This window comes from Protopterus annectens, chromosome 16.part0 (assembly GCF_019279795.1).
Source record: "Protopterus annectens isolate FY-2018-M chromosome 16.part0, PAN1.0, whole genome shotgun sequence".
NCBI classification, from domain to species: Eukaryota; Metazoa; Chordata; order Ceratodontiformes; family Protopteridae; genus Protopterus; species Protopterus annectens.
The window spans coordinates 594,167,231-594,180,030 of record NC_056750.1 but is presented as its reverse complement, the minus strand read 5'-3'; the positions used below and the strand labels follow the sequence as shown (position 1 = coordinate 594,180,030).

At 47.9% G+C, this 12,800-nt stretch overlaps 1 protein-coding gene across 4 annotated transcripts in view; it reads left to right on the top strand.

Annotated features, from left to right (window-relative positions):
- Positions 1-12,800, top strand: part of MAN1B1 (mannosidase alpha class 1B member 1) — a 1,711,419-nt gene that overhangs the window by 287,604 nt on the left and 1,411,015 nt on the right. For all 4 annotated transcript variants that reach the window (XM_044058051.1, XM_044058053.1, XM_044058050.1 and 1 more), the window contains exon 4: positions 1,179-1,315. In XM_044058051.1, coding sequence (XP_043913986.1) covers positions 1,179-1,315 — 137 coding nt within the window. The remainder of the gene's footprint in view (positions 1-1,178; positions 1,316-12,800) is intronic.

Genomic DNA, 12,800 nt, shown 5'->3' with positions numbered 1-12,800 from the left:
GTTAGCTTACAAACGAGATCTGAGGTAACTCTCGCCTAGCATTGTGGGATATAAGGGGAGCCTCGAGCCGGTGGAACCAACTCTCGAGCTTTTAGAGTGGCCGAGTCGGAGCCGAGGTCGGCTCCGAACCCATCCAGCAAGAAGAAGGCGAGAAGAAGACAACTAACATGGAACGTTATGGTAAGAACATAACTTCTATTTTATTTCCTTTTCAGAAACTCAGTTGTGCATGCCGTTGTCCAAGGTTACTGTCTCCAAGTTGATATCTAATTGTATTTCTTTTGGGTATAGTTTGAAAGGAAAGACCTTGCAAGGTAAACCAAAAGGTCATTCTTCTAGAGCTGTGGCTACTTTTACATTTTTTTCTTAAGAGCTGCATTGGATGTGATTTGTGCAGCTGCTACCTGAATAGTCCTTCACACCTTTTTGTCCCACTGCAAGTTGGATATTTAGTCAAGGTCCAGAGCTTCCTTTAGTTTCACCGTTTTACACAACATCCTTTTGTGAGACCTCCCTAGGGGTTTATGCGACTCTGTCCCACAGTTTCAGTCCAGATGAAAAAGACAACGTCTGATGTGAAAGTTATGTACTTACCATAATGATAGATCCATGTTGTCTCTTTCTTTCTGGTTTAACCTTCCCTCCCTCTAACCCTTGCATTTTTGGTGAGCCTCTTGTCTGTGGGATGACAGAGTCAGGGGATTCTTCTTCTTCTTCCCTCCTGTTTTGGGGTCATTAATGTTTTTTTTTCTCAGAATTTGAACATTTTCTATTTGGCATAGCATGGGGCAGACTCTTATCTGTGGTAGTCCTAAGGAATGTGGGATTATGGGTAGAGGAGGCAAAGTTCAGTGGGCTGAAGTCTGTGGAATATGGTCAATCTTTGATCACAGTATGATTTGATAACCCACAGATTGAACCAGACCGAAGGAGTCATTTATTGCTATGGTAAGTACATAACTTTTATCTAATTAGACTAAACAGCCCATGTTAGAGTGGTGGGTGAAAATGAGAATACTTATAAAATTCCCATGCCAAAATTGGTGGAACAGACAAACTCCAGCCAGACAACATCCTGAGGTCAGAGAATTGTCATCTTGCAGCAAATATTGTACACAGAATATATTGGAATGTTAGTATTAGTCTTCATGCTGTATTAATGTACATTTTCTGTTCAGCTTTTACAGAGCCATCCATTGCAAGGCAGTGGGAGCATTCATATAGCATACAGAAACTTGCCAACCCAGCTGTGATACCTGCTCCAAAGCAAGAGGATGACTCTCATCAACATGGTCTTCCAGAACCACCCCCTCAGGTATGCCAGATTTTATCATGATGAAGAGATGTGGATTAGTGCAGAAGTGAATTTAAAATCTCATGCTTTAAAACTGCTCCTTAATGAAATTTTAGGAAATAAAATGTACAAAATCCACCTGTAGAATCTTAGTGTTCTGCTTATAATCCATATGCATCAGAGAAATAATCTACCAGTACAGAGGTATGTTGTAGGAAATATTACAAACCTCATGCAGCCTTTCTGATTAGCACATAGCAGTACCAAAATTTTAAAACCTTGTTTAACGACAGAATCTGAAGTAGGCAGACTTCATTTGTCTGCAACCTGTGGGTATCGGATCCGACCTCGGATCCGAGCCGGCATTTCAAAAGCTTAGGCTCCGAGCTCCTAGCTCCTCCCTCTACCCATAACCCCTTGCCAAGCCCTGACTGACCTCAGATTTCATTTGCCGCTTTCAAGTTGCGACGGATTCCTTGAGCTCCTAGTGCAGATAAGTTTTCTGACAGGAAAATTTTGTAAAATTTAACCTTTTTTGATTAATTTAAATAGAAGTGTGTCTGTTAGGCTTTCCTTCCTCTACCTTTATTTTTTTCTTCCTGGGTTTGCGTAGTTTGAGTGGTTTGTGTGTGTTTAGGCCTGTTAGGGCTAGAGTATGTCTGAAGCCCATAAGGCAGTTTTTTCTAAGTGCACCGTGTGTGGCCATAAGCTGTCCCCGGCGGATGGCCACACTCGGTGTTAATGCTTGGGGTTGAACACCTGTCATCTGGTTGTACCATTTGTGCAGGGTTCAACCCCGAGCTTTGAGGAGCGGAGGTCGCTGGTTCTGGCGGGACTTCTCCTCCAGATACCGCCGCTTCTGCCCTTCTACTCAGCAAGCAGTTGCTGTGGGCTCTCCTCCACCGGCTGGGACTCAACCTCCCTCTAAGATGCCGGAGGAGAGAGAGTCTTCTAGGGAGAGAGAAAAGAAGGAGAGGCACAGGGAGAGGCACCACAAACGGAGAGCTGAAACCTCTAGTTCGGCTCCTCCATCCAAGCGGGCCTCTCCTGTGCCTTCTAGTTTCCCTCCTCCTCGGCTCCACTCCCCTCGGTTCTCTCCTGGGCCCGAGGAGGAGGCTAGCCCTTCAGCGAGGTCCCCAAGGCGGCTCTCTAGGTCCGCTTCGGTGGCCTCGACTAGATCTACCTTCTCTATGAGTGAAGCAGACATGGACCGGATGATGAGGAAATTCATCCAGGCCCAAATGCAAATGGGAGTGCTCCTAGCCCCCCCCCATCCGGGAGGGGCTTCGACCCCTTTTTTCTCCCCTTTGGCTCCTTCTCCGACCCACACCAGGGGTTCGGAGCTGTCGGCGCCGGGCAGAGTTGGATCCGGGGGTGGGTCGGATCCGATAGGTCGGCGCACCTCTGATCCGTCCCATCCCTTGAGTGCTTCGGGTACTTCGGACCCGACCTCTCGGAGCCGAGGACCGAGCCTCTGATCCGAGGGAGCTGGTGTGTCTTCGGCTCCGTCTAGGTCGGAGCACACCGGTCTCTCGGATCCGACGGTCGCCCGCTCCGATCTCCAGCGCCGGATCCGAGTGGGGTCGGCTCGGGTTCAGAGAAGCTGGCTTCTCGGCCTCGACGTAGTGGAAAGGGCACTGTTGAGGACTTCGGACCCCGGTCCCTGCCACGGCTCCATCCCGCACTCCCTTGCAGTTGGGCCAGGCTCCCACCAGCCGGTCCCAGGGACAGCCCGCCTCGATGTCCCAAGTAGTTCCCTTGGAACATCCAGCTGCGGAAGAGTACTCCTCGGACAGCCCCAAGAAGTACCTCGGAAGCGTAAGTGCAAAAGGAGGCACATGGACTCCCCAGTCCGTTATCAAGACACAGACTTGATGAAGGGAGGGCTCCCAAGGTCACCCCTGAAGACGCCTCATTTGGAGACATTATGGAAATGTTGAGGATCGGGGGTGGTCTGCCCCAAGGCCTCCTCAGACGAGTCTGTGTTCTTGGAGGCATTCGAGGCGGCCCATCTACCTCTTGGGTGTCCCTCCTGCCGACCCTCTGGTGGACCTTATATCCACCAGAGCGTGGAAGGATCCGGACACCGTTGAGCCTGTACCCAAGCGTCCTGACCGTATCCTTTCCCCTCCGGCGGACCAAACTCACTGGAGCAAAGGCCCCGCAGTAGATGCCATGATGATGGCTGCAGCCACTAAGAGGGAATTGGCCCAGGAGAGTCCCTCTATGCATCCTCCGGGCAAGGAGTCCCGCTCGATGGATCGCATTGGGAAGCGAGTTTTCAGTTCAGCAACCTTCTCTTTGAGAGCGCTGAACTACATGGCACACGTCATCAGGATGCAGCGGGATTTGATTAAAGAATACGCTGCATCTCCCCCAGAGTCCATGTCGGGTGAGGACAAGCAGGTATACTCCACCCGAATGGCCACTCTTAGAGCAGTTTCTAACACATCTATGCAGCTACTTTCTCACGCTACCGAGGGAGCCGCTAGAGCCAGCGGAGCAAGCCTAGTCATGAGGCGGCAGGCCTGGCTCCGCCACTGTGATTTCGCAGAGCCCTTCAAGGCGACTTTCGCTAATGCCCCTTTGATGGTTCTGCCTTGTTTGGCAAAACTGTTCAAACATTGGTCCAGAGCGAGAAGGACAGGAAGATGCTGTCTGCCGTCGGAGTCCGCTTCTCAGCTCCCCAGAGGTCCTTCTCGAAGAACCAAAAGGGACAGAAGAAGATGTGGTTCCGGAAGTCGCAGCAGTCCCAACCTGCTCGATAACCAGTCCTCCCGTGGCAGTGGAGGACAGGGAGGTCGCCGCCTAGAGGCAGGGGCTCCTAGAAACTTTGGGTCCAGAGAACCTTTCTCTGATAGGCCCACGCAGCAGCCCTGAAGGGTTGCCCGGCTGTCCGCTCTGGAGGCAGTCGGGGCGCCGAGGCACCTAACTTCTTGGGAGTCCATCACAACAGACCGTTGGGTGCTTCGTGATATCCAGAGGTTATACAATTCCCTGTACAAAGTTCCCAGATCTCGCAGCCTCCCAGATGTTCCACCCGACCAAAGGGAGGCAGCAGCTATCAAATCGGACAGCTGCTAGAAAAAAGAGCTATCCAGTCGTCCCCCAGATCAAACCGGTCAGGGTTTTACTCCAGGTTCTTTTAGTGCCAAAGAAAACGGGGACTTAAGACCGATCTTAGATCTTTCCCTGCTGAACCTGTCAGTAACCAAGCAAAAGTTCCGGATGGTCACCCTTCAATCTATTCTCCCCCTCTTGAGGGAGAACGACTGGATGTGCTCCATCGACCTCAAGGACGCGACTACCACATTCGCATGGACAGATGGTCCAGGAGGTTTCTTCGCCCGGCTGGGAGCCAGTCATTATCAGTTCAGGGTCCTCCCTTTGGTCTCACCTCAGCCCCCAGGGTGTTCACCAAGGTTCTAGCGGTTGTAGCGGCCCACCTGAGGCTCCAGGGATTACAGGTCTTTCCGCACCTGGACGACTGGCTCCTGACGGCATCATCAAGGCATCTTCTGTGCTCAGCCAGGGACTACTTCCTTCAGATAGCCCCAAGGCTGGGCATCACTATCAACTGGGAGAAATCTTTACTGCACCCCACACAAGTTATAGATTTCATAGGAGGAAGGCTAAACACCAGGTCAATGCGAGCCTTCCTCACCCCAGACAGAATTTCCAACCTGAAGTGTCATGTCGCAGCGGTCCTGCAACCATTTCCGACAGCAGCTTCGGGTCCTGAGGGCCCTAGGTTCGATGGCGGCAGCTATCCGCTTCTTATTCATGCGTTACGCATGCGGTTCTTCAATGGACCCTTCAGGTTCAGTGGTCCCTCTGTTCCTCTCTCAACACTCCGATAGCGGTCAGCAAAGCATGCAAGGATTCCCTTCTTTGGTGGCTTTGGTCTCCGGAGCCTCTGACAGGGAGACCTTTTGTGCAGCATTTCCCGAGCCACAGTGACCACGGACGCTTCTTGCCTCGGGTGGGGGCATTCTGGGAAGATTGTCCAAGGCACGTGGAACTCCACAGAGACTTCAAGGCATATAAATGTCCTGGAAATCAGGGCTGTGCTCCTAGCGTTGCAAGCACTTCACAACGCTCTTCCTTCAGGGACTATTCCGATTCAGACAGACAACATGTCGGTAGTCTGGTACATCAACAAACAGGGAGGAACCAGGTCCTATCCCCTTTGTCGAGAGGCCATGAGAGTCTGGGAATGGGCAATTTCCACCAAACGCTTTCTTGTAGCAACGCACATTCCGGGAAAATCCAACATCCTTGCGCACAAACTCAGTCGCACCATTCTTTCCCTCACGAGTGGTCTCTCAATCCTCAGGTAGTGAAGAAGATTTTTGCCGCTTGGGGGCAACCCTGCTGCGATCTTTCTCCCTCTCACTCCAACGCCAAATGCGACAATTTCTTCGCTCTGCTTCCCCACCAGGGAATCCCCGAGAGATGCTGGTGCATGCTTGGCCTCCCGGTCTCCTTTATGCCTACCCTCCACTACCTCTGATGCAGAGGCTTCTGCAGAAAGCCAACAGTTTGGGGAGCAGAATGATTCTCATTGCCCGCTCTGGCCTCGTCAACCCTGGTTCCCCTTTGTATGGTCTCACAAAGTGAATCCACCCTGGATTCTGGATCCGATTCGGATCTCATCTCCCACCCTCTGGGAATTTCGTCCCCAATCTATGCACCCTGAAATTGACAGCTTGGCTGCTCCAGTTCCATCCTTGATTAGGACTCGGTATCTCGTCACCGGTCAAGGCCATCCTAGTGGCGGCTCATAAACCTTCCACTAGGCAGGTTTATCGGAGTAAATGGAAGAGATTCTCTATTTGGGGTCCAGAAAAGTTTGATCCTTTTTCAGCACCTATGTCGGCAGTGCTGGATTTTTAACAGACCTCTTTCATCAAGGGGCAAGTTCTTCCACGATTAAGGTACAATTGGCAGCCATCTCTCATTATCACATTGGTCATGAGACAGCTCCCCTCATGACGGCGAAATTGTGCAAAACCTTTCTTAAAGGGATTTTTTTGTTGAGGCCTCCAGTCAGAGATTGTACCACCTTGGGACCTATCTTTAGTTCTGCAAGCCCTTACTGCTCCTCCCTTCGAGCCTGCAGCTTCTACAGACCTGAAGTACCTTTCCTGGAAGACTGCCTTCTTAGTAGCTATCACTTCAGCCAGAAGAGTGTCTGAACTTCAGGCTCTATGCGTCAAGCCGCCTTACTTTTCCTTCTTTCCAGATAAGGTGTGCCTCAGGACCAATCCATCTTTTCTTCCAAAAGTCTCTTCAGAATCTAATATCAACCAATCAATCAACTTACCTGTGTTTTTTCCCAAGTACTCAAACAAAGGAGAATACAAATTGCATTCCTTGGATGTTCATAGACAATTACGATTTTATATTCACAGAACAGCTGGTCACAGGCAATCAGATCAGCTGTTCATCTCCTTTGCTAAATTTGCTTTGGGTAAAGCAGTTTCTAAAGTCACACTATGGAGGTGGATTGCTAATTGTATTATGCAGGCTTATGACACTTCAGGTAGACCTGCTCCACAGAGGGTTACGGCTCATTCTACTAGGGCAGTCTCCACGTCAGCCGCCTTTAAGTCCCGTGTGTCATTGGATGATATCTGCGCGGCAGCCACTTGGGCCTCACCTCATACCTTTATTTCTCATTATAAGGTGGATGTTGTTTCCAGGGGAAGAGCATCCTTTGGCTCAGCGGTGCTCCGGAACATCCTTCCATGACGGCCGCCCAAGATTCAGGTAGCTGGGGACTCTGTCCCACAGGTTGCAGACAAATGAAGTCTGCCTACTTCAGATTTAGAAGTTATGTACTCACCATAACGTTCCATCTGAGTAGGTGACTTCATTTGGATGCAACCATCCCCCCCTCCATCCCCCTGACCTTTATACAGCAAGTATTTATGCTTTGTTCAGGTACTGTAGTCAGTATTATATAGGCAAACTCAATCTGAGGGCAGTCAGGGCTTGGCAAGGGGTTATGGGTAGAGGGAGGAGCTAGGAGCTCGGAGCCTAAGCTTTTGAAATGCCGGCTCGGATCCGAGGTCGGATCCAATACCCACAGGTTGCATCCAAATGAAGTCACCTACTCAGATGGAACGTTATGGTGAGTACATAACTTGTAATTTTACAAAGAGTTTGGGCCTTATAGTTAGTGCTAACTTTGTCCTACCTACCAAGTCGTTGCACCAACAATTCCTGAAAATGTATTTTCTCTGTAATCTTATCGAAACAAGTCTTAGAATCCCCATTGTGGGCTAAGTATCCCTGTCGAGGGCTAAGAATTAATGTTTCTATTGGACCACATAATATACCAGTCTGCATTATGAGCCTTTGCTGAAACTGCTCAGCCTACCCACAGGGTTTATCCCTTTTGCCTGGAGAACAGCCACTGTGATTCCTTTGCACTAGGATGGCCCCTTTACTGACCCATGAAATTATAGGGCCCATCAACTTCAACCTTGTATGTAAAGCCATGGAACATATTGTAGCAGAACTCGTATATGCAGACATAGGCAACATTACCTGATTTAGATGCAGTCAGTTGGTTTGGTGAAGTACTGGCCCTTTCTGCTTCAGCTTAGTAAATTTCTGTGTGCAAGCTACTTATTTTGACTTGGCCAAGGCTTCTGACACCATCCCCATTCTGTTATTGAAAAGTCAGAAAACTTTTAATGTAATCCCCTAATTTGTCTATTGAACTGTAAACTGGCTATCCAACAAATTCCAGATAGTGAAAGTTGTTGGCACCCTCTCTGAACATAAAATTGTAACTAGTGGGGTACTGCAAGGATCAGTGCTTGTCCTCCTTTTGTTTGGCATTTATTTTACAGATATCAAAGCCAATATTCTTGAATTGTGGTTGACAAAAGTTTTTGCTGATGACTGCAAACATGGCACAGTTATCCAGATCTGATGATTTTATTTTATTCTCATTCATTCCTTAACGAATGGTGATGGATCCGATCCTCGGCTCTGACTCTTTTGCAGTCTAGGATCCGACTCTTGAGCTGGTTCTGGCATTGCCAGAAGGAGACATGCCCGGATGCAGCTTTGCAAATTTGCGGAACCTTTTAAGACCTTCTGTGTTAATGTCCCATTCAATGTCACGGGTCTGTTAGGGCCATCAGTTTGAGATGCTGACCTTCCGTGAACAAGAGGGAAAGACAGTCTGCCATAGGAATCAAGTTTTTTACACCTCAATGAACCTTTTCTAGGAATCAAGTGGGTGGCAAGATGTGCTTCCGCAAATCACTGGATCCCTTCGAAGATCCAAGTGGTGACCATTCCTCCATACGCAGAGGGGGAATTTCAATGGCAGATGTCGCCCTAGAGGCAGAGGAGGTCCGCAAAATCAGGGCTTTCGAGACTCTTTCTCTGATGGGCCTTTTCAGAGCTTCTGAAATGTTGCCTGGCTATCCAACTTTGGAGGCAGTCTGGGGCTGATTTGTCTTTACACCCAAACACCTGATCAAGTGTAACATAAGATACAGAGGTGCTAAGTGTAATATTCAGGGGTTATTCTGTACCTTTTTCCTTCTTCCATCGCGCAAAGGGGAGAAACTTCCAATGTTCCACACAGTCAGAGGAAGGAAGCAGCACAAGAAATCCTAAAGCTACTAAAGAAAAGGTCCCTCCAGACCAGATAGGATTCAGAACTTATTTGCGCTTCCTTTTAGTGCCAAAGAAACAGGGGACCCCAGACCCATTTTGGGTCTAAGCAACATAAATCAGTTTGTAAAGAAAGCAAAGTTCAGAATGGTCAGGATCCAGTCTATTCTACCATTTCTACACAAGGACGATTGGATGTGCTGTACAGAATTTCAGGATGCATTCTGTAATATCAAAATACAGGTTTTGGCTGGGATCCAGTCACTACCAGTTCAGAGCCCTGCCCTTTGGACTCACCACAGCCCCCAGCGTATTTACCAAGTGCATGGCAGTGTTGGCAGCTGTCTTGAGACTCAAAAGATTCCAGGTGTTTCTGTATCTAGATGACTGGCTCCTTATCGCCCCCTTCAAGCATCTACTTCTGCATGCCAGGAAGTATTTGCTCCAGATTGGCAATTCTTTGGGCATAACTTTAAATCATGCCAAGTAGAAACTAACCTCAGTGCAGAGCCTGGAGTTCATCGGCACTCTTAGAGACACGAGGAAACAAGTAGTCTCCTTACCTCAACATTGTATCTCCACAGTAAGGACTCTGGTTGATTTCCCCCTTGCTTATTCAGCTTCTCTGGCACAGTTAGTACTGCAGGCTTTGGGTTCCATGGCAGCAGCAATTGTTACTTCCTTTGGCACCCTTCTTTATGTGGATTCTCCAATGGACTTAAGCTGTACAGTGGTCCATTCTGTATCAACCCCTGTCCACTCAGACTTGCCCAGTTTTGCAAAAGACGCATCAGATGGTGGGTGTATTCGGATGATCTACATCTAGGCAGGCCCTTTGTCCTACCACCCCTTATGTCCACAGTGAACACAGATGCTTTTCATTTGGGGTGGCAGAGTATTTCTCAGGAAGGACGGTCCAAGGCACATGGTTCCCCAACAGACCAAGTTACATATCAACGTCCTGGAGATGAGAGCAGTCCTTTTAGTGCTGTAGACCTTTCAAGATGCTCTTCTTTTTGGGACTATTGCAGTTCAAACCAACATGTCTGTAGTCTGGTATATCAACAAACAGAGGAACTTGGTTTTATCCCCTTTGCAGAGAGGCCATGAGAGCATGGGAATGGGCAATCTCCTCAGAACACCTTCTAGTTGCAGTGCTCATTCTGGGGGAAAACCAGTGTGTTGGTGGTCAAGCAGATCATTCTGATGCCCCATGAGTAGTTTCTCAGTCAATCTGTGTTGGGATGATCTTCTCGCATTAGGGCTGACCTGTCTGCAACCTATTTGCCACTCCCCTCAACAGCAGGTTCTTTGCTCTGATCCCCCCTCAGGGGGAGTCACCGAGAGATGCTCTATTTCACACTTGGCCCTCCGGTCAATTTTATGCTTTACTCCCCCTTGCCCCTGTTCCCAGAATTTTTACAAAAAGCAGGCTGAAGAGCTCATTGGCTGCTTCTGACCTTGGCAAATATGGTTCCCCTTCCAATGGTCTCATCTTTATCCTCCAGGGATACTGGAGCAAACTCTGGATCTCCTGTCACACCCATCAGAAATCCAACTTTTGAGCCCTAAGACTAACTGCATGGTTTCTCCATTTCAAGTAATCGTTAGACCGGGTGTTTTTCTCCTGCGTGAGATTATTTTGGCTTCTCAAAAAGAATCTAATAAAAAGTATACAAAAGCAAATGGAAAAGATTCTCCCTTTGGGCTTTGAATAAAGACATTTTCCCCTTTTCTGCCCCAATGTCTCCAATTCTTGACCATGCTTTTTCCGGAAGGAGCTACTTCCCCTAAAATTAAACTTCAGCTAGCAACTATTTCCAATGTTCATATGGGGAGCTGACATATTTCTCTGGCTTCTTCTATGCTATGCAAAGCTTTCATAAATGAAATCTTTCTTGTAAGAACTCCAATAAAAGATCCCTCACCACCTTGGGACCTGACCGTTGTACTACAAGGCCTAACGCAGAAACCTTTTGAGCTTTCAACTAAATCTGATCTGAACTTTGTCATGGAAAACCGTGTTCTTGGTAGCCATCACATCTGCAGAGAGAATATCTGAACTCCTCTCTCTTCTAAACCTCCATACGTAATTTTTCATAAGGTTTGGGTCTCCTTGTGGGCTAACTCTTCCATGTGAAATTGTTCAGTCTCGCCGTTTGTTCTTACACACTGGTTCGGAGCCGATCCTCGGCTCCGAGTCGGCCGCATCACTAGCTCCGCATCTTCGAGAAAGCTTGAGGCACAGTAATATCCCATGATCCTCAGGTGCTAACCCTCAGATCTAGTTTGCCACTAGCAGCAGATCGCATTGAGAGGCTCGGGCCAGTATATTTTTTTCTACTTTATTGATATATAGTTCTCTTTTCTACAGATTTATAGTCATATTTTAGTGTTTAAATAAGTAATATAGTATAGGGTGTTATTTGTGAGTATTTAGACTAGTTTAGTTAGTTTAAATTTTCTCTAGTTAAAGCCTTTGGGTTTTTTCTGTCAGGATTGACAGTATTTTAAAAAAAATTTTTGCCTTAACTTTCTCTTTTTTATTCTATATATATATATATATATATATATATATATATATATATATATCATAGTGTGCTGTGTGTTTTGCATTTATATATATATTAGGTTAGATTTAAATTGTTTATTATTATTCCAAACTTTAAAATTATTACACTTAGTATTATATAGTGATTTTTCTTAAGTGTGCTGTGTTTTTTTGGATTTTTTACTTCAAAATGTCAGAGAAAGCCAAATCTGGTTTTAAAAGGTGTCCGTGCAGACAGAAGATGTCCATTACTGACAACCACTCATCCTGCGTCTACTGTCTTGGCCCTCTCCACTTGCAGGAAGACTGTTCCATTTATCATTCCTTTAGTGAGAGGGTCATGCTGGAAAGACGCAGGAAGTTGGTTGACAGAGGGTTGCTTAAACCCGATTTTCAGGAGGCCCTGGACAAGGCTGAACAGGTATCCAAGTCTTCGAAGGGGTCGAAGTCTTCAAGAGTGTCGGAGCCCAAGTCATCGGCTCCGAGCAGCTCTTTTCAGATTCGGACGCCGGCTCCTATGACCTCGGTGCCAGGTGTCGAGAGTTTATCTCTGACAGAGGCTCAGGTCTTGGAGCTGGTGTCAGAGGTACCACCGTCTGCTATCCTTCGCTCGGTGACGGCTTCGATCCCTTTGACCCGTTCTTCGAGGCCCCTTTCCGACTCCGATGTGGACAGAGTGGTACAGAAGCTTATGGAGAACTCTGCTTTGTCCAAATTAATCAAGGTTTCGTCCCAGCTGGTTTCGAAACTCGAGACTATTCCTGTTCCCTCAACACTTCCTCCTCCGAGACCCGTCGAGTCATCGGAGCTAGGAATCGAAGAACCGATGATTGTAGAGCCGTCAGTGCCGAAGCCTCCAGTAGTGCTATCGGCTCAGTTGACCTCGACTCCTTCGGAACCAGCCGGAGTCTCGGAACCGAAGATCTTTCCAAGGTTCTGGGGGGGATAGTCGAACCTAGATATCGGTTCCGACTCTTCCTCTCGGTGCCTCGGCTCAGATCAGTTCGGATCCGTCCTCTGTGTCGGAGCCTGTGGTTCCGATTCCGGAGAAACGACCTTCTTCGGCTCGGGTCAGATCTTCGGGTCGGGGCACCGGTGCCTTTGACATCATGAGGAAGGTCTTGTCTGAGGAATCTCTCACATCTGATACCGATTTAGATGAAACAGAAGGGTCCCCACGGTCCCCCTCTGAGGATGTCTCGTTTGCAGACATTTTGGAAATCCTGAAACAAAGTGGGGACTGGCAAACTCTTACCCCTTCTGTGGATGAATTGGTCTTGCTGAAGGCATTAAACCTTCTGGTGACTGCATTGA